Source organism: Maylandia zebra, linkage group LG8, assembly GCF_041146795.1.
Source record: "Maylandia zebra isolate NMK-2024a linkage group LG8, Mzebra_GT3a, whole genome shotgun sequence".
NCBI lineage: Eukaryota > Metazoa > Chordata > Actinopteri > Cichliformes > Cichlidae > Maylandia > Maylandia zebra.
In genome coordinates this window covers 14,203,317-14,228,027 of record NC_135174.1, presented here as the reverse complement: position 1 = coordinate 14,228,027, position 24,711 = coordinate 14,203,317, and the positions used below count along the sequence as shown (strand labels likewise).

Here is a 24,711-nt window from a genome sequence, read left to right as displayed (position 1 = left end):
TCTACTTTGTCTTTAAGATCCACGCTGGGACCTTCTTCACCGTCGCCCTCCCCAGGAGACTGCACAGGTGGAGCTGGAGACAGGTTGTCCAAGACATCACTCGGGAAATCAGCCAAGCCTCCTGAACCAGCCAGCAGCCGCCATGGAAAAGGCAGTGTTTCGTTTTTAATACATTTGCAAGAATTTCAAGCAAACTTTTTTCACTTTGTAATTATAAAGTATGTAATTAGGATGCGTAGAATTGCGAGATGAAAAATTAATTGAATCCATTTTGGAACAAGGCTGTAACTTGTGAATACTTTCCAGCTGAACTGTAGGTTTCTGTGTATGTGTCTGCATGTTTAAGCGTGTCTGTGAATGGCTGATTTCATGGTGGCTGCAATGAAGAAAAGCAAGTATATCAGCGTTCTCAGAACTGGAGTATGTCCTGTTGCAACGCAATGTTTCCTGCTCCAAAAAACAGGCATTAAAACTGTTAGTGCAATGTAATTAGTGTATTGTATTCATGCTTATGAATGTTACTAAAGCAATCTGAGCTCAGTCTTGGATACAGCTCCACCTTTTTATCTATACACATGTGGGCAATGGAAGACTCTGGTTTTAAGTTAAACTATTTAAATGGTGACAACAGAGTTACGGACCAAACAAAACATTAAAGCAAAAAAAAAAAAAAAAAAAAAAACCTGTTATTCGCTTTACACAATTAATTATTACGACCCTATGTCATGCATTAATTTATTCTAGCTGGAATACTGTAAAAGCAAATAAATCAATCCTTGAAGATTGTTGAACTACAGTTATTCTTTTGTACTTATCATCAAAATGAATCGTTATACTGTATGAAAGTTATTAGAAAAGAATAAAAATGCAGACATTCAAATACATTTGTATGTACATTTGCATACAAATATTGGGCATTTTTAATGTAACTGAAAAAGTATTAATGTGTTCCTACTGTAACTGGTTATAGACGCTATCACATCATATCAGAATAAAATGTAAAACATTGCATGTTTTTAAAACATGTTTTACAGCATTAATTGTATCAAGTCACACACACGCACGCACACGCACAGACATACAGTGTCTTGCATTGGCTGGATAAAATGTTTTCTCTTTTCAGTGCAGTGTTTATATGCTTTGGTAAACCAAGTCCAGTGAGAATCAAGGTGGTGGGCTGGATAGAAGTTCTCAAGAGAGTGTGTTCTCCAATTTTGTTTTTTTTCCTGAACTTGAGTGAAGTGAAGGTGTCCTCTTTGATTTAAGGTATCCTTAAATTAAGTTGAGCTGGAAGAGGAGGCAAATGCATCTGTAGAGAGGAACAGGTAGAGTAAGATGAGTGAGAGGGACAAATTTTAGCAAAAAGAAAAAAGCAAACTTTTTTTAGAAAGCAGTACATTACGAATTGACTTTTAGACAGTGCGTTACTACTCAAAGTACAGCACACCTCATTCACACAGGCACTTTTTTTTTTTCTATACCTTGGTGCTTTCTATCTCATATTAATACACAATGCTAACACATTGGACAGCAAGTCAGGATTTAGTATCTTGCTGAAGAATAGCTGGGTCTAATGTTTTGGGTCTATAACATTTTTCTATCATTACTTTATTATGGATTAGGTGCAAAAAATGTTAAGTGTGGATAATTAAACAATAGATCGATGCAATAGCAAATTGTGCCTGAACAGCAAGTGGAGAGTGATAGATGAGATGAAGAAATGGAAGGAAGCAGAGAGTCAAAGAGTGATTCACGAACACAAACAGAGCCGAGTTTATTCCTCAGTTTTGTTGCCTTTTGGTTCTAAGCGCTGTAACCAATCTCGGTATTTTATTATTATCTCATAACACTTGTTTAATCTGCTACCATCTCTGCTATGGACTTTTTACAGTCTACAGTCTCAGATCAACACAGCCCTGCCCTCCAGCACTATCAGCAGCGGGAGCAGCAGCAGCAACCCCTCAACAGCAACACTGTACCCATCAGGTGAAACATAGGCTACGATTGCTCTCTATTGTCCCCACCTGATGACAGTGATATAGTATGATGCGATTCCATTTTAGATTCTTGATGAATGTGGGTTCTTGTTCTTCAGCCTGCTTCTATATGCCCCTTTTTAACTTTGAGCACCCACCCCTTTAAACATCTCTGCACGGCCCTGGATCGGACTACCAGTCTTGTGGTTAGCAGATTACCTGCTCTACCACTTGAGCTACAGCCACTTAGTAGTCAAGCAAGCTATGTAAATGAAGAGTGGCTTTTCAACATGCAGGCTGTTATGCAAGCATGATTTCATAACTGCTAGTAAATACCTCGTAATGGTGGAGGTCGAGGAGGTTTAAATGTGCTTCCTTGTGATAAAGTATCCACAACCCAGCTGAGTGCACTGGAGCAATACTCCATCTGAGAAGAAAAAGCAGAAGATCATGAAACTATATATTAGAAAAGATTCATTCTTAAACCTCAATGAAAAGCACCTGAAAAAAAGGAGGACTGTTTTCTTTATAGATGTGTTCAGGTTGTCTGTTCACTCCATGTCTTAACTTTGTGTCTATAAAAATTCTAAAGACAGATTATTTACTGTTAATTAAATATTATGCAGTAAGACACTTAAAGCAGTACTTTAACACTTTTACTACATAGAGAGTAAGATTACTTTTTAAGGTGGACGTTACTTTATTGCCCTCCATAGGACAAAATATTTTTAAAACAGGAAACTTCTTAATCAAAGACAGACCATTAATAAAAAAATAAAAAATAAAAAAAATGTCTGACTTGGATACCACTCATATCCACCCGTTAAACACTTGTCCAGCCCAGCTTATCACATCTTCCTGAGAACCACCCTATTCATTTATGTCCTCTCTAATAGGCATTTGTTTTTGGTCTATAGCTTTTGGCTTATTCGAGCTACGGTATTAAGTCTTCATGTACTGAATAGAGAACATCCTGGGCTTCCCATTGATATCTCATGTGTTTGTGTGGTATCTTTTAGCTCCAAAGAGGTAGGAAATCACAAAAAAGTTCAATGGTAAGATTCTTTTTTCTTCAGTTGTCAGGAAGATATAAAGACTGGAAGCAAATTAAATACAGTTAGGCTAGCTCCATCTAGTGACTAAAAAAAGACCACAGTGATGTAGTCAATTCATGAATTGTTGGCTCTGACGTATCCTAATCTTAAGCTATGCTTAAAAACATTCTGACTGACACAACAGCTTTTTCCCATAATCAGTACTTCTTGCTTTTCTCCAAAACATAAAATTGCTTACTACAGAGTTGCTTAAGATCAGCCACAGTAAATCCAAATAAAAAAAACTGTCTTTGTACTAAATAGTAGGTGTTTTCCCTATATTCTACCATCCTGTTATTATACCAGTCAAAACAAGTCTGCAATTCAATGCTTTAACCTTTATGTAGAATACTGAACTGACTGAACCAATGTGCTCTTTCACAGCAGCTCCACATATGTATCATGAATGACTCAAATGGTACAAAATGATAAGTTGGAGCTTCGGTTTTACCTGATTCTCCAGAGACCGTAGTCTGTGTTCAAAGTCTCTGCTTTCACTCAGATGTTTAAGCACACCATCTACCCTATATAAACAAAGATACATTTACTTCAGAATGATGGAGTCACACAGTAATAAATAATGCTGCTACAGTGGAGGATGAAGGTGCTCACTTGGCAGACATCCGTTTGAGCCTTTCTGAGTCGCTGCTTTTCTGGATCTTGTTTCGAGCAGTCAGGAAGTCTTCCTTCTGAATCGTTTCCCACGTTGATAATCTGTTCGCTGCCTTTGCTTCCAAGTCTAACACTGATAGTACAGACCAAGGGTTGAAATGATTACCTTTCAACTCACTTTTCATGCTTTCATCACTGCTGAACTGAGGTCAGTGAGCAAGAAAATTATTTAGATGCTTCCATTTTAAGTAAGCAACTAAAATAAAAACAATTTAAAACAAAAAATACAGTCACTGATTAAAAAACTCAAAGATAATAGAACTATGGAACTGAGGCTTCCTGATTCAGCATGTGTAATGGACAATAACTTTAATACATTAGCAGTATTAATTATTTTTATTATATTAATAAAATCCACGACTTCTGATCCAATACTGACCAAAGTGGTGAATCTTTACAGAGGGCACTTTGCGGATGACCCTCTTAATAAAGAGGTTGATGTGTGAAAGGATAATGAAAGGCGGAGCCAAAGAAGGACGGGAGTGATACTCGACAATCAGGTTGTAACGCTGGAACTTCCAATAGGTGTCACTGTGTTCCTGCACTTTAGAGAAAGTGTAGCTGTGTGGATACAAGCAGATCAGAGCCACTGAGTCAAACCATTCAGTATGTGAACGCACCTTCAGATATAATAAAAGACTTGTTCTTTACCTAAACATGGCAATAAGCAGGTTGATGAGCAGGATGTTGGTGACCAGGAGATATACGACTAGCAGAATCACTACCAGCCAGTTACTCTCATGAGTTCTACACGGCTCTTCACCGCTCTCAATCAAAGTCACATTGTGTGTACAGTTGACATCCCAGTCCTTGCCCACTGCAACAAAACAGACATAAAGGAGAAAGTTAAGAAAGCTTTACAGTAGCATTCAATTTTCTTATTTTTATGCCAGTTGCACAAACACTTGTACCATCCATCTCTTCCACAGGGATCTGTCCAAAGATGTGCAAGTATGGCCTGTAGAAAACTCTCCGAAAAATGCGATTCAGGTTTGGATCGTAGGAATAGATCAGAGCCTGATTGGCAACTCCATACGCCATGAGCCATACACCCAGGAAGAAGAGGAAGAAGAAGACATCCTTCATCTGAACAAGAGGAGGAAATTGTCATTTTGTTTCTGACATTATATTATTAAAAAAGTCTATAATTGGTATATTGCCAACTGATGGTAACTTTCTCACCATCTTTCCTACAATGATGATTTTTGGTCCCAGCTGCTTGTGAATGGCAAAAATGTGAATGAGGCGAAGGGTGAAGACCATGTAGTCCAAACACAGGACATCCCGTCCAAATTCATATGACCAGTGGAACATCCTGAAACACAAGCACAGTAATGCTGAATCAGTGTGAAAGCAGCACCACCTGGTGGCAAAGCTGTAAATTAACTAAAGACCCGGAAATGAAAATTATTTTATAGAACACTTAAGACATCCAAATATGAACCAAGGACAATGTTTTTACAAATGTTACAATCTGCAATGACAAAGCCTCATTCAAAAATATTACTGTAGAAAAAAAAATTAGAATTGATCATTTCTATTATTTTTTATTTCTTGTCCATACCTGCAGATTAGTCCTATAATGAACAGGCTGATGGCGGTGAGGTCACATTTATTCCAAACATCCTGAATGTAGAGTCTGAACCTTTGACGCCAAGTCATCGTCCCCAAAAAAATGGTCTTGATGAAGAAGACAAATGACTTTACAGATCCATAAAAAACAACAAATAAAACTCAACTATACCTAGGTGACATGTATCCAAATACAGACGCGCACTTTCCATTTACTGTTACTATTATTTCAGTAAAGTGAGTAAAATCTGACAGGATAAGATTTTAATTTGTGATTTTTTTTTAGTGTTTGCTTAATCACATAAAATCGGTGACGAATAAAAAAAATTTTTTTCTTATTTTAATGTCAATCTTGAATCTAAGGCTTTTGACACAGGAGCATGTAACCACTGTGTCGCAATGGCACTTTGGGGATAGTTCATTATACATTATATTTGGGGATAGTTATTACATTCATAAATAAAAATAATAAAGTTCTAAGTAAGACGTGTCTCTTCACTCACCTGTCGGATCTCCTCACAAACGATGGTGAATACCCAGAAGTACAACACACACTCCGCAGCACCTGGGCCTGAGGGTGGTGGGGGCTCAAAATCCACCAACAACACGTAGGCAAAAAGCAAGAGAAACAGGAAGTACATCAGGACGTTGCCCAAAAAGGAGGTGACCGGTGCAAACCAGAACTGACGCCAGCGTGACACTATGAATGGACGCTGTGGTGGTCGGTAAGGTACACCTGTATCAAGGATTATAAATACAGATTAACAGGTGACTAAAATGACAGCATGTGGAGACAAGAATCAGATGACTCTTTAAACAGGACTCACCTTTAATGGCATCACTCTTGTGAACGTCTGAGTCAACTTCACTGGTGTAAGAAAACATTTTTAATTCATTAGTAGACCTAAGACATAAAAACAAACTGATGTTCTATGGATGAACACTGAAGAGTGCAAGTAGAAATATTACTGCTGTTTGATGTCAGAGAAAGAGAAGACGGTGGTCCCATAAAGGTTGTCAGAGTCCTGAGCCACTGCATCCTCATTGGGCATTTCCTCCTCCTCCAGCTGATTGTCTTGTGTCCTTTGAGGTGGAATATATAGAAAATTTTTTACACACACACACACACACACACACACACACACACACACACACACAAAATAGTCTGTAGTGCAGTGAAAACCAAATATGAGTGACAGATTAGCTTACACAAAAATCATGGATAATACATATGTAAATAACTGGACACAAATAACTTGAGCTTCTTATATAATATAGATTTAGTATATTTGTAGCTTATTACGCAGCTCATTTTCTTTCTTCAGGTGTGAAATGTAAAACTGAGGTCAGAGGTCAAATGTGGCACAATACTTTTTGAGACAAACTATAATGTGATATTTAGATTACCCATATACCAGTATAATTTCCTAAATGTCGCCAATATAAACAAAGGACGCTGAATTTTAAGTGTAGTTTTAAAGATAAAAGACATAAATCAATAAGTTGACCTTAAAGACTTTGGTGAAAGTAAGCCAAATATTACTGGTCATCATGATCCCACTCTACACTCCCACAAAGTTTTATCAGAATTGATTCGAAACATTTCCGCTATCATGATTACAGACAGAAAGATATGCATGCAAACACAACCAAAAACATGACCTCTGTGGTAGAACTGCTTTACCTGAAGGAAATGAGGTTGGTGTAGCAGAGGATGGGGCAGAAGAAAGCGAGCAGGAGCTTCCAGACCTCTGTGTTCCTCTTCATATCACCCCACCAGATCTGGGACAGCAGAGACTGGAAGAGGAGAGAAAAAACAAGGACTTATCCATCAGCAGTACTGGCTCAACATGGGGATATGTTATTTTGGAAGCATTATGCCATTTTTCATTTGTAAGTAATTTATACTGTTGTACTGTACAAATCTGGATGATCGTGTGTATAAGTTCTTTATAAAAAGCAATACTTTTAGATAGGAGTACCAAAATAATTACAGATCAGTGTATAAAGATGTATAACAAGGCATTGTGTATTAGCATATTTATTTATAGAGACTGTATATGTATCCATTAGTTTGTATAATGAAAACAGCCTTATGCTTCATCATCAGCTTAATATATCAAGTGCTTTTTAAGATGTGTTTTTTGAAAATTTGTCCATGTACCCACTTTAAGGTCTTTTTCTCCACATCTAAATCTGAGGCAACGTTTGAACACGAATATCTCTATTAAAGATGAAAGACTGAATTTTCACTGTCCTTTCTTACCATCAAAATTGATCTGTAACTTGGGACAGAAGCACCAAAAATGTCCTAAGCATTGGTTAGTTAGAATATAAAGAAAAAGAAAGTCCAGCATTCCTGCAAAATCCCATATTTGAGCACATGTTAAATAAAAACTTCAAATTGCAAGAGAACTACTGATATTTTTGTAGTTGATAGCTGAATAACACAATGTTGTAAAATAAATCTGTAGAAAACCTTTTTACCATGAAATAATTCACACTTACAAAACAGGAAGAATTTCATTCTACAGGGAATAATATGACGTACAACAAAACCAAAAATATCAGTAGACCATCTTTGATCTGTCCAAACAGAATACAGATGCTACTCCAATTCAGAAAATAATTTTGTTAAATATGCGTATGTTTTTGTTTTTTCAAGACCTGGGTCATTATATTATCTGCTCCATCATCTCCCAGCTTCTTATATCAAACAACATTTTAGATATCCGTTTTTTGTTTTTTGTTTTTTTTAAAGACCGTTCTGCACACTTTCATGCCTTTTTTTTCCCCCACATTGAAAAAGTCAATGTTTGAACATGACTATCAGAAAAACAAAGATAAAAGCCAGGATAAAAACAGGATTTCTCATTTAGGACAAATACATGAAGAAGTGTCTGCGTATTGGCGAAAAATTAAAGCAATCTTTTAAAATTCCATATTTGTGCACACAATGTAAAAAAAAAAAAATAATGCTGGTTCTATTTAACTTTTATGCCGGAAATATCACAAGTTGTACAAGTAAAAATATCAGTAGATAGTCTAATCTAAATACAACAACAACACATGGTATTCAATTTATAACTAAGAAACAATTTTCTTTTGTACAATATGTGCAAATTTTTCATTTTCATGACCTGTTCTACCTACCTACCATTTTGAGACCTACACTCCTGGAAGAGAATATTTCACACGAAAATATATTTCAGGTGAGAATGATCTGCTAGCCTTTTTTTAATATATTGCTTGACAGTATATAAAAATATATAAGCTAAAATTTCGCAGTAATCATTATGTACGTCCAAACTTGGAACGATAACATATTTTAATAGAAAAATTTGACTGATAATTTTTTTTAAAACCTCGATTTGTGACAGAGTGACCAAGGTCTGAAAATTTAACTGAATTATTTCCCAATTATAATTCCAGTACCATCTAGAAGCTGCAATTTTGTTACTCACGTTTTTTTAATGCAAATTAAAAACACTGATTCATTTTAATCGGCCGAGTGAAAGTCTTTGAGATATCAATCTTAAAACATTGTTGCAGATTTCAATGTACAAAACACATCATTTGAAAGTGGGTCGAAGGACAATGGGGGTTTTTTTTTTTTGGTTGGTTTTTTTTATTATATCTTTAAAAAAAATTTGTTACATTAAGGTAGAATTTCAAAGATTAGATTTGTTCAAACTATTGGACCACAAAATTATTACGCAAATTGCAGATTTTCGAGCAAGAAATGTTACAAAAGCTGGCTTATTTGGGATGGAATGACCCATTTTATTCCCTCAACTGATCAATATTTTCTCTATATAAATATGATGGCTTCCTTTGATTTCATGTTCATTTGTTTAATAGCATTCAGTTCATTTTATTTCAAACATTTACACTCACAATCATTACAAAATATCATTCCATTCTTTGCATTTGTTACCTATATTTTGGAAAATGACGATGTTATTCAGATTGATTGCCCATGTGCTAGATGAAAGGAATGCCATTCACATGAATGACAAATATGACACACCTGTACGCCATCATTACTGAAGAAAAGCCGGGCATCGGCACTCACGCCCATCTGAAGGCAGGTGGTGTCACCCCAGATGGGAGACTTCCTAATTAGCAGGGTGAAGGAACGGTTTTCATCACTCCGATAACAAGAGCTAAAAATATCTGAGATAAAGTGGACAAGACACGTGATGAAGAGTTCGATGAGATTTGTTACTATTGTGTTACATCAGCTGTTGAAAGGAAAATTCTAAGGAAATTAAATAAAATGATTGCAAAACTAGATATCAAACCATCCTAACAGTGTAGTGGAAAACTGCAGTTATTGTCTCACCATGAGCCAGGTTCTCAAACTTCTGGGCCAGTTCTTTCATGGAGAGTTTGGTTTCAGTCTCCTCCTCCAGTTTGGACAAGTCTCTGAGTATATTACAGCCACTGAGAGCACTCAGGACTGCCTCACCTGCCTGGAAAGGAGATCACCAATTTACAACATCACTTTACTTTATGTTTTTAGCAATTATTTAATTTTATATTAAGACTTAACACTATGACTGTATAATATTTAAAAACAATTAGGATCATAAAATAATAATTAACAATATATTGCAATTAATTGACTCGAACAACTTTGATACATGGTAAGCAGCGTCTAGTTCGAGGTTGTCAAATGTACAACCCGCAGGCTGAGATCATTTCCAATGCCCATTAATGGTATTAATGGCCCGTCAGGATGTGGATGTGCAGACGGGGGTGGGGCTTTATTTCACATGTAAAGGCAGACATCCCGAAAACAGCCCAGTAGACGGAGAGATGGGCGAGTCAGATTTAAATGCAAGCTTGTCAGGAAAAGTAAAGAGAGGAGTGAAAATGTAAAATGAGCAGTGTGTGGCTGCATTTCAATGATATTGGAGACTGAAAGCAGAGTGCAGAATTGATCGAATTGGCAGTGGGATTAGGTAATAAAAGTTTTTTTCCCCAACCATTTTCCATTGTGGATGACAAAAGGTTTCAAACTTGATCACTATAGAAATTTCTGGGGATTTTTACCATTATGGATGAAAGAAAAAACTAAAAACTGGACAGTCTGGGCAATGAGCTACCAGAACTTTTTACACATTTATTCCTTAGAATTTAAGTCCACAGAGTCGTGCGGAGTGATTTCTTTTCTTAACACAGTGTTGTTACACTGACAGGAACGTTAAAGTTTCACCCCTGGTCTAGTTGCAGCTCATTCTCACACATGCCCAATATAGTGCAACTTCCCCTGAAAACTCTGCTCTATTTAAATAACAATCCATCCATTTCAAACCAGCTGAACACCAGTTTGTCTCAGAGCTTTTACCATCTCCCAGAAATAAAGGGCCATCTCACTGCGGTTCTGCAGTACAGCCCAGAGGAAGAGTGAAGCCCAGGGATAGGGGCAGCGCAGCTGCCGATAGAATGAATCTCCACGCAGAACCTTATTTGCACGCTGGGATGAATAAAAAAAAGTAAGAACATTTATTGTCATGTTAACCATAAAAATAGAAATGCAGTCAGCACAAGTACACTGTGTGTTTATTCTGAAAGGTTCAAAGTACCCTCAGAGACGTCCTTTTGGATGAAGTGAACTGTAAGCCCAAAGCTTTATAGTATAAAGGCTGGCAGACATCACCCATTAACAGCTCCAGGACCCCTGACACCTGAGGAACCCATGGGTGGGACAATAAGCACAACAGTATCTATTTAAGCATAATTAATGAAAAAGGACAGAATCTCTTTGATTCCCAAACTTACCTCAAAAAGGGTGACCTCCTTCACTGGTCCATCCTGATTGTTATCTTTCACCATTTTTGAGGACGAATTCTGTTTTTCTGATGGTGAGTGACGCTCCACTATTGCCAGCCGCTCTGCTAGGCACTGTTGTAGTAGCTGATAGAGCAAGGTCCCATCTGGCACAGAGCGATAGAGGGTTTCCAGCCTGCCATAAGTTAGGTACTCCAGGATATTCAAGCCATTCTCAGTGAAAAGCCGAACAAACTGGGGCTTGTTGTTGATCAGCGCATCTGTCATTGAGTCCTCCAAATCTTCGTACTGTTTAATTGGAGGAAGGAGATCATGTTTTAGGACAGGTTAATAATTTAAGCCAAGTATTCTGTAAATCATAGATAAACTGTATCTGTCAGAAGTGGTATAATAAACTGCACAATGTACTTCAGAGCATTTCCATTCAGTGTGGTGTCTTTTTCCCTCCTCACCTTCCACTGGATGTCTCCATTGAAGAGTTCACTCTTGGCAATGTCAACCCTGTTCCACGTTACTGCTAGTTTCAGCTCATCACTATAAGGGCTGGCATCAACTGATGATTGCTGCTTACTTGCTGAAAAACATAAAGACAACACAAAAATCTAAATAAGGACTAAAAGTGCATGTTGCTGCTATGTTGTAAAATTAATGTCTACTTATACATACCTCCCACGAGTGTTTTAAGCAGGACTGTGTCAAAGTCATTTGGACTCTCGTGCTCTCCTTGGTAGATTGTAATCAAATCTTTGTTCTGGTAAATGCTCAAAGCCTGGAGACAGAAGATGGGAAAGGGAACAGGAACAATGCAAGATATTTTAGAAAAAAAGATGTTCGACAGTGATGAAGAAACTGGTGACAAAGGTTCTTTTCAAACTCATGATGTCATTCATGGCACAGCCTCTAATTAAGCAAGAGGGTTTGACTTTAATCAACTGCGATCCTGAAAAACTGACAAAAAGATCGAGCGCCCTGAGGGCATGAATATTAGACCTGAATACAGTTTAGTAAGCAGCTGACAGATATGCAGGCTATAAAAAGTCTTTCCTCATACTCTTCTGCAGAGTAAAGGCCAACACAATGTTTCTGTTCTCAGCACTCACCTGTTCAACTAGTTTGTCGGTCTGTGCCTCTGAAGGAAAATGCTTCTTAAACCGTTCTGCCACTCTGTCTTTGAGATCCACACTGGGGGTTTTAGGAGCCTCACTGTTGCCTTCACCAGAGGACGGCACAGCTGGAGCTGAAGACCGGTTCTCCAAGATATCACTCAGGAAATCAGCCAAGCCTCCTGAGCCAGCCAGAACCAGCCAGGGGATGCAGCTTTTTAAAGAGAGATCCATTCTCTGACAGACATGACAAAAACCATGAAATAAAGATTGGCACAATTTAAATTAGAATTTGCCATTTTTGTTGTAATAATTCACATAAAAAGCTGTAAAGGACTGTACCTTTAGCATGTCTGTTTCCCCTGATATCAGCATACAAACGACAGGGATGTCAATGCTGCCACTTCCTTTAAAAAGATACAACAATTTTTAGCATCTTCCAATCTTGATCAAATGTTTTTACTAACTTAATCAGAGTGATCATACTAAGATGTGCAAAGTGCATAATTTTCATGAAGCACAACAGCTGACACTCATACAAAGAGCACCCTGTGGATGTTTTTGTTTTACTTGAATGGAAATGTTGTAGAGTTAACTGTAAGATACATGCAGTCACATGCAAGGCTTTCCTCCCGTAGATGCCAAAAAAAAATAAAAAAATCATTCAACCAAAACACGAAGGAACATGTAAAGCCTGTAAAGATCGAAGTTAACTCTGAAAGGATGTATTTTGGGAATAATGGTACAGGAGTTAAGTCTCATTTAGCACAATTAGATTTAAATAAGTTAACTTAAACTGAATACATGAGTGGAAGATAATGTGTACTCAAGTACAGTTTCTGCTTTAATTCAGAGGCTATAAATGTTGTACTTCATAGTTTATGGTACCATCTCTGACCCCATATGCCTGCGCGCTGCTGGGAAATGAATTCCTCCAGTCTGGCTCTGAAATCTGTTTCTCCTCCTCTGCGGCCCACCCTCCCATCGTCCACGAGGAGGAAGGCCTGGTAGTTGTTATCCAGGGAGCAGGAGTCCCGGGAAATGTTTTGGACATAGTACTTTGCTGGAAAGCTTCCCTGCAAAAGAAGAAAAAACAGTTACTCCAGCGTTTCTTTCCACATTTCAGCCTTAGTTATTTTAAATTGCAGCAAGAACTGCCAACAGTGTGTTCACCCAATAAAACCTGACAAATCAACACGGACCGTGTGTCAAATCGTGGTCCTTTTCCACAAAGACAACAAGATATGATTTAATGCTTAGAGAAATGTGCAAATGTGTGAGAGTCTTTACTACCTGAGGGTTGACCAGCTGCTCTCGTTTTTCCACAAGGCCCCACGGAGCAATGCCCAACGCTACCACCTTGTTGAGCGAGAATGAAGAAGCTGCAGTTGCATGATCTCTCACTGCCTGTCCAACACACCTGCCAACACCTTCACGCAGACCTGTAGTTAAGATCCATGCACCTGGGGGAAACAGGTGGAAAATCTGATTTTTATTTCAATTTTCTTCAGTGAATAAAATATAACTTTATGTGACTTTGCAAATCACTGGATTCTGTTTTATTTACATATTGCACTGCATCTCAATTTGTTTTGTTTTTTTTGGGGGGGGGGGGGGGGGGTTTACAGCTAAGATTGTCAACAATTTATTAGCATGAACAAACAAAGGTCATGTCAAAAGTTGTAAATGTGTTTCACATTTCACACCAGTTTTTAATTTAAAAGGAACAAAACGAATGAGACTTGACAATCTGGGCACCAAAACGGGAAGAAAAACAAAGGGAGCAGACCAAATTATTGATCCCTGAGAAATAAACCTAAGACCACAGCAAGTCAAGTATCAGATTCATACACATTTATCTGTAAAAAAAAAAAATTAAAAGCACATAAAAAAAGACTACAAAGGCCACAGACATGCGTAAAACATGTTTTTATATGCAACGGGTTTTAACACCAAATATGGTGCCACACCCTGTACTATGTCTTATCTAACAAAGATGTTTAGGGAGTGTGAGCTGTGTAGTTACTTGCATCTTTGTGTGCATGTTTTGTTTGGGACTTTGATTTTTTTTTTTTTTTTTTAGTACATCTTGGACTTGTTTTGAGAAAACAGCGCGTGACCTCAGACGACGGGGGGATCAGTATCGCCATATGCCACCTGCACTTGGTACAGTAGCCAGAGAGGAAATGGCCATTGTACTACCAAATTAGGACCGGACCCCAGGGAGTCGTGTTGTGTGTTGAGACTAAATTTTGTAATAGCTGTTTTCTTCACGCTAAAAACCACCATGAGTAGGTTTCAATGTCTGACAGGATCATTTGTCAGTTCTTTTATCGTCATCTGGAAATTATCATGACATCTGCTAACCAACAATAACCCACTTCAGCAACCAGAACAGAAATAAGATGCTGAGCTCAGATATGCCAGACACATCACACCTGCCAGGAGTACTGACACACTGGCAGATGCATAAAGTTTTTACCTGTGCTTTGTGACGCTTTCACCAGTCCCTGTCTGAGGACCTCCCGTACCCAGGTCTTCACCTGTGTCCTTCCCTCTCCGCCCACAACAGAAACAACCAGGTTGGGTAGAGGAAGACGCCAATGAGCTGTCAGTATGGTGTACACCATAGAAGGCTCAGTGCTCCATGACAGGCGCAGGAACTAAGTTTAGACATTTGATGGATTAAAAGAAGCAAGCCCATGTCAACAATGCAAAAAGATTTGAAAAGTAATGGCCTGTGATCACACTAGTATTAAAGCTGAACGACTCAGTCGTTTCAGCCTTTAAATGGTAATAAAATGGGGGGGGGGGGAGAAAGAAGCTTGTCATGTGATCTGTACTGACTTTTGACTCTGTTTACTCAGGTGGAGCGGAGGTAGACTGAAGGTCAGGAAAATTCAACGAATTGACTACTACAGCTCAGGGTTTATCTTAACCTTTATTTAACTCACCTTTGGAGGCATTTCTTTTAAAAACATGTACACATGTTCAAGAACTCTCAGGCTCTTGAAATAAAGCATTCAAACATTATGAGAGAAAAATAAAAGCACCCACATGGCTGTGCCTCTTGCTGGCCCCTGCAAACTGCACCTCTCCAAAGGCATCTGTCGGTCGTTCAGAGGAGTGCTGCACACTTTTCCACTGGTTCACGATGGCTGTGCTGAAATAGTCTCCAAGAGCCACAGAGGCATGGTCATCTCTCGCAGCCCCGCACTGACACAATGCACCATTACTGAGAGAGGTGGAGGGATATAAACAACACCATGAGAAGTTACTCAAAATACATGTGCTGTTATTAAAAGACAGAGGTCACAGTACCTGATGGAATCTTCTACAAAAGTGCTGCACACTCTTTTCTTGATGATTTTGGGGATCCAACTCTGAAAGCATTTTTCAGCAGTTATATAACATTACTGAATTATTACAGAAGCTGATTCAATTCTGAATCCTAAAATCTCATGCATGTGGCAGCAGGTGCAGAAAACCGTCCAAGTGTTGACTTTGGCTAATAGAAACTACCCAGTAACAAGTTGGCAAGCTGTGCTGTGATTTCTGATGATGTGACGTAGTTTGAGCTCAGGTGTGCGCAACAGGCAGGCTGTGCATAAGCGTATTCTGCAGTGGGGCTACATTACATTTTGTTTTCACCAATGTATTCAGTGCTAATCTTTCTGTAATGTTATCAGCCAAGCAGTAAAGAGAGAACACTTTCCCCACAGGCCGTTTAACTGAGAAAAAAAAAAACCATGATGGCCCCGTTGCATTTATTGGTGCCAGTAGCTGACGCCTCGTCTAGAGTCCTGCAACTGATGCAACTAAACGGAACGCAGTCATTATTAACCATCACCGGAACGCTTATTTAACTGCTTATGGTTAGGATGCTCGGTTTAGTAGAAGTTAGTTTCTTATAAGTGGCGTGTTTTCCATTTTTATCGCTTAGCCAAAAAATAAAAAAAAAAAAAAAAAAAAGTAGACTGCTGCGTCAGAAATGATTGGAAAAGCCGTTCCCAGTTGTTAAAGCTGTAACGTCCACCGGTTAGACAAGTGTAGGGTCAACAAACCACAGCGGAAACAAAGCAGACGGATAGCTCCTGCAGTCGTTCGCGCAAACGTGCACGTTTGGACAGCTGTTGCACGACGTGTTTTCCAAGAAGACTATGGGCGGCTCACTGCAGTTCCTCGGAACTTCATGGGCAGATATTCCGAGTATAGCGTTAACTTCCACTTCCAAAAAATGTAGCGGCACATCACAACAGCAGCTGAAGGACTTGAGTGAAATCTAACCCACCTGGCTCTTCTCAGTTTGGCCAATATTGTCTCTGCCGTCGCCTCCTCCTCCTTCTTCTGCTCCTGTGTCTTTCATGTTTCCCTTTCAGTCGTTCTCAATGAGAAACATATGCGGAAGGACTAAAAGGGTTTCTTTCTGACTATTTTCCACCTTGTCTCCTACTGCTGAAACCCCATTCCCTGCCACTGCACTCACTCGGCGTGCGCAAAGAAAAATAGGTGCAGCCAGCACACAGGTAAGGGTGTGGTTTCACAGAGGCAGACAATTACACCAACGCATGCAAACAGGAAGGGCCAATCGGAACCACAAAGTGGGCTAGAGTTTATTGAAATACTTCCTCATCCCCTTATCTGGTCACTGGTATCTGTTGTTGGAACTGAATACCCTCCAGACAATGACACCACTGTAGCAGAAAGACTGCTAAACATGCCCAAGCTTGTGTCCTCTAATTGTTACTGGAGCCTAAAAATATAACACATTTGTAGTAGAACCTGTTGGGTATGTGTTGCTGTGGTGCTCACTTCCCTCAGAAGTAAAAAGAACAATAGAATGAACAACAGAAAATCCTGCCTGCAGGGGTTTTGTTTCAGAGGCAAATTACAGTCTTGTTCAGCTGAAATTCAGGTCATTGCTTCATCTTTCTCGAATTTATAGATGTCTCATAGTCGTCCTCTGTCTGTACCATTTCAAAGGCTCTTTATGAGAGGTGATCATGGTAGGATTGCACTATACTTTTCCTTTAAGACTATACATAAACACCACAAACTTAATTCTCTTAAATATTTATTGCATATCATATTTAAATATTTACATATTTAAAGTATAAAACGCACGTTTCACACGAGACACAAAAATCATTTGCGAGCATACATTTCTAATAAGTACCAGTCAGTCAGAGCAGACATAGAGATATTTGGTTTTCAGTAGATGGAAAACTATGTGGGCAGCTCTCCACCCCTTCAGTCCTTAATTGCTGACATTCCTTTTGGTCCTATCTGCCGTAGCCCTGTGGATCTTTTGCCTTCTTTGATTCCTCCTTTCCGCTTCCTTTGCTGAAGTGGTATAAAGTGCTGGCTAAGTTGTGAAGCTGGCATGTCCCGAGCTGGCATCCACGCTGAAGTGCACGCGGCAGTCGTGGCTTCAGGCCCATGCTGTCGTGATGAAAATGAGAAGGGTGAACATCAAACTCAGGGTGCAGAACATCACATATTAAAAAAATGCAGTTTTGAATGAAGTTGGAAAAAAGTGTTGTCTTTCTGAAAAACAATCACAATATTTACCCTCTAATAAAGGACTGATAGTGACATGACCATAATTTTTTTTAATTTAATGTAATTTTAACAAATACTTTGATTTAGTTTTTCAAATTAAATAATGCTCTTTTTCTATTGACAGCCACTCTCAGCACGTTGTCACATCCTTTGTACCTGTGTCTCAGAGCCTCCAGGTCCAGATGTTTGTTCTCTGAGGTGAATGGGATGATCTTCAGTAATGGAGCATGGTGCTCGTGTGTGTCCTCTGACATTTCCCCTCCTACATCTCGGACCGCTGCTCCTGGTAGGACGACGTCTGCGTCTGACCTGTGTTTCCAACAGGATATGGAATTTATTAAGTAACCTATAATTTACAATAATATAACTTAGAGATACACTAATAAGAAGCTCTGCTTTAAACACTTTTTTTAATTTCCCGCCATCCCAAGCATGCTTTGATGTTGTGTTTCTACTGGTAGAGAGTGATACTTCATTATGTGTGCCGTTGTGAGCTGTGTGGTTCCCTGTGTTTTTTCACTCACCTTTGAGTTCGTCTCAGTGGGGAGGCAGCAGTCAAAGGGACAGTCAGCAGCAACAGAACAGCTATCTCCATAACGCACTGCCCTACAATTTAATAGAATGAATAATTAAGTGTGGTGCTAAAGAAAAAAATGCTCTTCTGACCCAATTGTTGAAGAAGCACAAAATGATTTAACCATAAAAGTCAAATGATGATAATAATAATAATTATGTGTTTAGAGAGCTTTTAGAATCGTATAAAAATTAATCTCAAAAGATGCTTACCGCAAAAGGAGAGCTTAAAACCTGCTGTGGCTTGTTGAGTAAACCAACACAACTTGCTGGTTGTTGGATGTCTGACTCTGTCATCCCTTTCTAACGCTGGTCCTTTATAGTGTGATGGTGGGATGAGGGGGTGTGTCTGTAACACACTGACTATACTGCCAAATGAACTCACACACACACAAACAAACACACACTTTTTTATTCCCTACTTAAAAGAGCTGTGATGCCAGCATAAACAATCTTTAAACAAGGCGTCCAAACACAACTTTGGACTTAAACTTAAGGTGACCTTCTGTGATGTTTACATCGATTCTTATGTTCACTTGTTGCTCTACAGCCCCCCACTCCTCCTCCTCCTCCTCCTCCATCTTTCTCCTCCCTCAGTTCACTTGCTGCTGAGCAATTGTTCCAGAAATCTTTCTTTCATTTCCATCACCTGCAGGAAGCCCGCCGAGCCCAAAATAGCCCCAGTTCTCCAGGCTTTTCTTTATCGCCCCATTTTTCCTGTGCCTTTTTCCCTTGAGTCACTTTGGCCGTCACCGTGTTTATTTCTGCAGTGTCCTTCACTCATATCCACCTCACCACAAACACAATGTCAAAAACAACTCCTTGATCTTATAGTTTTCCTTAAGGTGTTGGTGATGAATACGGCATATGTGGATGAGAGTTCACATTCAGGAACTCTCATCCACATTTAAAGTGGTCACAGAAACAAAAGATCAAAGTTGGCACTTGGCCTCATACTAACACCTCTCTAGGAAATTATCCCATAATTCCTAATCTTTTAATAATGCACTAAATCCATGGGGAGCCAGTGTCACATTTAATGTTTTTTATCCTACACACTGTTTCTCAGACCGGCTCTCTTCCCTCTGATTCACGGCTTCCGCTCTAGAGACCATTGTGCAGCTTTCCTGTGACTACCATCTGGGCAGTCTGCATTGTCAGAATAATACACTGAGTCATCGCTGGCGTGCGTGTACTCAAGAGAATTAGCGCTCAAATAATTATGAACTTACATATGACTGAGCATGGATTACGACAAGTGTTGATGGGATAACAGGTGATGACGTGAGGGGCTGCATCTCAAGAAAAGAAAAAAAGCCCAGCATCCTGGTAAAACTGTCCCTGTACACCTGCTGCTGCCTAACCTTGAGCAACTTATGTGATTGCGAGGTATCCATCATCGGCCCATCCATCTGTCTGTTCCTCCTCAATTCCCAATAAATCAATACTCCTCACAGGACGGTCAGGTTTTAGTGAAAGTTGCAAACAAGGACCACCTAGCGGGGGTTTACCCAACTTGTGCTTGTGGTCAAGGTCATACTGGCTGTTTTACGGGTACTTTTCCATTTTCATGAGAATTGCTACTCCTAAATTACTGGTAAGGTGTTGATATTTGGTCCTGGAAATGACTCTTTGAAACGTCAGTGAGGCACACAATGGATTTTAATAATGAATTTATGGAACACAGTCAGCCAATGACAAGAAAAGGTTATAACTTATAACTAAAAATACTTTTTGCATTTCACTCATTTGCATTTCACTGTGTGATGGATCATCAATTGTGATGGACCTAACCACGATTGACATTCTAGTTTATAACATACACTCACCAGCCAATAAATTCAACACTGTGCTGGAAACATTTCTCAGAGATTTTGATCTCTTTCTCTATTTTTCTATCTATTAGATTGAGATCTGGAGATTACCTAGATCACTCGAGTGCAGTGAACTAGTCACGTTCAAGAAACCAGACTGACTTATCCTGCTGGCAGCAGCCATAAGAAGATGAGTAATGTGATCATAAAGGGATGGACATGATGGACAATACTCATACCACTACACCACCAGCAACTGCTGACACAAGCCAGCATGGATCCCTGTTGTTTATGCCGAGTTCTGACCCTGCCATCTGAATGTTGTAACAGAGCAGGCAGGAGTTTCTACTCTTCTACTGACCAGTTTTGGTGAGCTGTCTGAATTGTAGCTTCAGTCTCCTGTTCTTACCCGACAGGAGTGGCACCCGTTGTGGTCTTCTGCTGCTTTAGTTCATCTGCTTTAAGGTTTGACATGTTATGCATTCAGAGATGCTCTTCTGCATACCTTAGTTGAAATGTACAGGGTGGGCCATTTATATGGATACACCGTAATAACATGGGAATGGTTGGTGATATTAAAGTCCTGTTTGTGGCACATTAGTATATGTGAGGGGGCAAACTCCTCAAGATGGGTGGTGACCATGGTGGCCATTTAGAAGTCGGCCATCTTGGATACAACTTTTGTTTTTTCAATAGGAAGAGGGCCATGTGACACATCAAACTTATTGATGTCACAAGAAAAACAATGGTGTGCTTGGTTTCAACGTAACTTTATTCTTTCATGAGTTATTTACAAGTTTCTCTCTGTTCACAGCCATTGACATGTCGAAGAGGTTAACACGTGAGGAGCGGATCGAAATTGTGTTGATATCTGGTGAACGCAGTAACCGGGTCATTGCAGCAGATTTCAATGCAAGACACCCTACGAGACCACCCATCTCCCATGCTACAGTTAGCAAACTGCTTGCTAAGTTTCGTGAAACTGGTTCAGTGTTGGATTTGCCAAAATGTGGACGCAAGAAAACTGTCACTAATGAAGAAACATCAGTGGCTGTCCTAGCTTCATTCAGCAAGAGCCCACAGCGTAGCACTCGCCGCATGTCACTGGAGAGTGGCATTAGTCGAACATCCCTTCGGTGGATATTAGCTACTCACAAAAGGCACCCTTACAAACTCCAGCTACTGCAGCATCTCAACGAGGATGACCCAGATCGGCGCACAGAATTTGCAGAATGGGCAAAACAAAAATTGGAGCAGGACCCTCAGTTCATGCAGAAGATTTTGTTCAGTGATGAGGCAAACTTTTATGTGAATGGTGAAGTTAACAAACAAAACCACCGCTATTGGTCTGGCACTAACCCACATTGGATGGATCCCTCCAAGACTGTTGGCACAACAAAAGTGATGGGTTGGTGTGGTATATGGGGTACAACGATAGTGGGTCCATTCTTCATCAATGGAAACCTCAAGGCCACTGGATATTTGAAATTGCTACATGATGATGTGTTTCCCTCTTCATGCACTGAAGCTGGCACGTTCCCTGAGTTTTTCCAGCAAGATGGCGCACCACCACATTATGGGTGCCAGGTCCGAGCATTCCTAGATGAACAGTTTCCTGGAAAGTGGATTGGTCGTCGTGGTCCAGTTGAATGGCCCCCAAGGTCTCCCGATCTGAGGCCCTTAGACTTTTATCTTTGGGGTCATCTGAAGGCAATTGTCTATGGTGTGAAGATACGAGATGTGCAGCACCTGAAACTACGGATACTGGATGCCTGTGCTGGCATTTCTCCTGCGGTGTTGCTATCAGTGTGTGAAGAGTGGGAGAAGAGGGTTGCATTGACAATCCAACACAATGGGCAGCACATTGAACACATTTATAAGTGGTCAGAAACTTGTAAATAACTCATGAAAGAATAAAGTTGCATTGAAACCAAGCACACCATTGTTTTTCTTGTGACATTACCAATAAGTTTGATGTGTCACATGGCCCTCTTCCTATTGAAAAAACAAAAGTTATATCCAAGATGGCCAACTTCTAAATGGCCACCATGGTCACCACCCATCTTGAGGAGTTTGCCCCCTCACATATACTAATGTGCCACAAACAGGACTTTAATATCACCAACCATTCCCATGTTATTACGGTGTATCCATATAAATGGCCCACCCTGTACAATTACTCCTGTTGTCCTCCTGTCTCCTTCTACACATCTAAATGAATGTGGAACCATTTCAAATCTAGGTAATTGCATTTGGCAGCCAGTAGCTTTTAATAAGAGTAATTATTTAATATTGAGCATGGCTGTGGCCTCAAAGGAATGAATGCTGTTGTACGATGACTGAGTAAGGCAGTAATTTTTCATGCCTCCAACCTACAATTTCTTATATCAGCCTTTAATAATAAAAAAATGATTCAGATTAAGTTTTAGTGAAACACAGTTTAGCACTATAGCCTCAGCAAATTCTTGTTTACATAAATCATATTTATTAGAATTATATTTTTCCCATGGTCATCCATGCCTCCCTAATACATTGGCTCTACACCCCCTGTAGGGGAGCAGCCCCACAGTTTCAGATCCACTGGATTAAAGTAAGTAAAAGTATTTGAAAATTGCTGTTTTCATCCCATTTAGAAGCATTAGGGTCTGTTGCTGTTCCATCCAGAGCAATTTAGAGATCAAAGTATCCTGTATTATTTGACACAGTGTGCAATATTTAAGGTCTCACTCTGTGTTTATTCAAGTAATACTTGATGAGCAGAAGCGTTTCTTCTCTGAGCCTCTGTGAATTTTCAGCCTCACCCACTCCCCTGACCTGTGGGGTCGCTGAAGGGTCAAATATTGATCTTTTTCTTTATATATAAATATGTTCAGTTTAGTATGGCGTATGAACACACCATCCCTTTTTTCTATTATACAGTTGATAATTAGTTTTACCAACTATTGAAGTTCAACTTTATAAACTCCCAGCAGTCTCTGTTACATTATCTGGAAGTCCTAACATGTCAGCTAAGCTTCACAGACCTCAGCAGAAACAAAACCAATATTACATTATTTGATCATCCAGGCAGATCCTTGAGCCTTAAATGTTCATGCTGAGCTCCTGTTGTCCTCAGGCCATGCTCTGCCAAATTACAAACATTTAAAAAAATATGATTATGTCAAAACATAGACAGTTTTGTTGGAATCCTACATGCTTAATGTGAGACCAGGTCCACCATACAGTAAATGCATTCAGGAATCATAGAGGACTTAAGCAGAAAGATTAACTGCAGAAAGAGAGCACACATATAAGATCCACTCTGATAACCAAGTGCAGAGGAAAAAGCAGCGATCCTTGAATATTTCACATTCTTCTCTACTGTTCACTCTCTGAACAGAAGACATAAATTAGTGGAAAGAAGGCATATGAGCTGAGCAGGGTGTGTCTCCTAAAGGTTGGAAAGATGATCTCTGTAGGGCCTTGGTGTCACCAGACAGATGCAGAGTCATTAAATTTTTACACCTATATTCTAACCGTCAGTCACCGTCAGTGAGAGACGCTTGTAAATGACACTCTGTAGCTGCTGACAGCCAGTCTGTAGGTTTCTGATGTGTTTGCTTTGAAAATATTCAGTGAGGCAGATCTGACTTGATGAGACTCAAAAAAAATTCCCTCAAGTGGAATGACCCTACAAGCCTCAGTAGAGGTCGTTTATGTTTAAGCTACATGCGTGTATTGCGACATAGGTGTTAAAAATAAAGCCACAATGTTTGTCTGTGTCAGGACGATTTAGACGTACCCTCCTGGCTCATGTTAATAACTGCTGTTTTCTTTTACTGCTTTTAAAGGTCACTCAGGCCCATTCACCTCTTGTAAAGTCTATATTGTTGATATCCTACTTGTAATTCGTCTTGAAGAAATATGCCTCCACTTCCTACTTGAGAAGACTCCTCTGACATTTCTCCCACTATTTCTGACGTAGCGTGCATCCTGTTGTTGTAAGCCTGCAGCCACCAGTTATCTAGCTCCAGCGCCCAGAGCCTGTTTCCTCTACCGAATGAGTGCAAGAGTACGCATCCTGCCAGGAAAGCCTGTCATTCACTCATGCATCATTGTCTTACAGTTTTCATCTGTCAGGGTGTTCAGGATACTTGGCTGCAAGTGTGTGAAGGTTTCCAGGACACCAGGTGTGACTTAAGTAGGTTATTTAAGCTAAAAACAAACAAAGTGTACTTACTGAAAGAAAACAGAGTTTCACTTGTGTTTCAGTGCAGATTGATTTAACTGTAAGTCATTTGGTACGGAGTATCAATATCTGTGCATTTTGGCCAAGGGAAAGATGCTAAAGTTTACTTTGAATAAATAGATTTTATAATACACAATTGTATCATACATTGTGCCTGTATGAGCTGACTCAACCGGGGGAATTGCGCCATCTTGTGGAAGGAGACAGAATCAGTACTGAAATAAATAGTGCACAAAAATAATAAAAAGTACGGTACATGTACTGTAATTGGGGGTGAATTCAATTAGGAATGTATTGAAATATTTTGCTGAAAGATAAAAG

General features: G+C 39.5%; 2 protein-coding genes across 2 annotated transcripts; both read right to left on the bottom strand.

The window, feature by feature from the left end:
- Positions 1-465: 465 nt before the first annotated feature.
- On the bottom strand, positions 466-16,793 carry LOC101467266 (transient receptor potential cation channel subfamily M member 4). Its single transcript, XM_004571401.5, has 28 exons — positions 16,505-16,793; positions 15,535-15,596; positions 15,271-15,448; positions 14,696-14,876; positions 13,507-13,676; positions 13,112-13,289; positions 12,556-12,620; positions 12,211-12,450; positions 11,777-11,879; positions 11,563-11,684; positions 11,102-11,398; positions 10,906-11,007; positions 10,668-10,796; positions 9,660-9,789; positions 9,345-9,490; positions 6,999-7,111; positions 6,284-6,397; positions 6,142-6,182; positions 5,818-6,050; positions 5,307-5,422; positions 4,925-5,057; positions 4,654-4,828; positions 4,394-4,559; positions 4,122-4,303; positions 3,683-3,815; positions 3,522-3,594; positions 2,313-2,403; positions 466-1,309 (listed from the first exon to the last, which is right to left on the bottom strand). Exons 1-28 carry the CDS (start codon positions 16,577-16,579, stop codon positions 1,278-1,280), a joined length of 3,780 nt encoding a protein of 1,259 aa, XP_004571458.3. The 5' UTR covers positions 16,580-16,793; the 3' UTR covers positions 466-1,277.
- A 481-nt stretch (positions 16,794-17,274) lies between these two features.
- LOC143419837 (uncharacterized) lies at positions 17,275-18,660 on the bottom strand. The gene is made up of 4 exons (XM_076887443.1): positions 18,562-18,660; positions 18,300-18,381; positions 17,932-18,084; positions 17,275-17,655 (listed from the first exon to the last, which is right to left on the bottom strand). Exons 2-4 carry the CDS (start codon positions 18,368-18,370, stop codon positions 17,496-17,498), a joined length of 384 nt encoding a protein of 127 aa, XP_076743558.1. The 5' UTR covers positions 18,371-18,381; positions 18,562-18,660; the 3' UTR covers positions 17,275-17,495.
- Between the last annotated feature and the right edge of the window lie 6,051 nt (positions 18,661-24,711).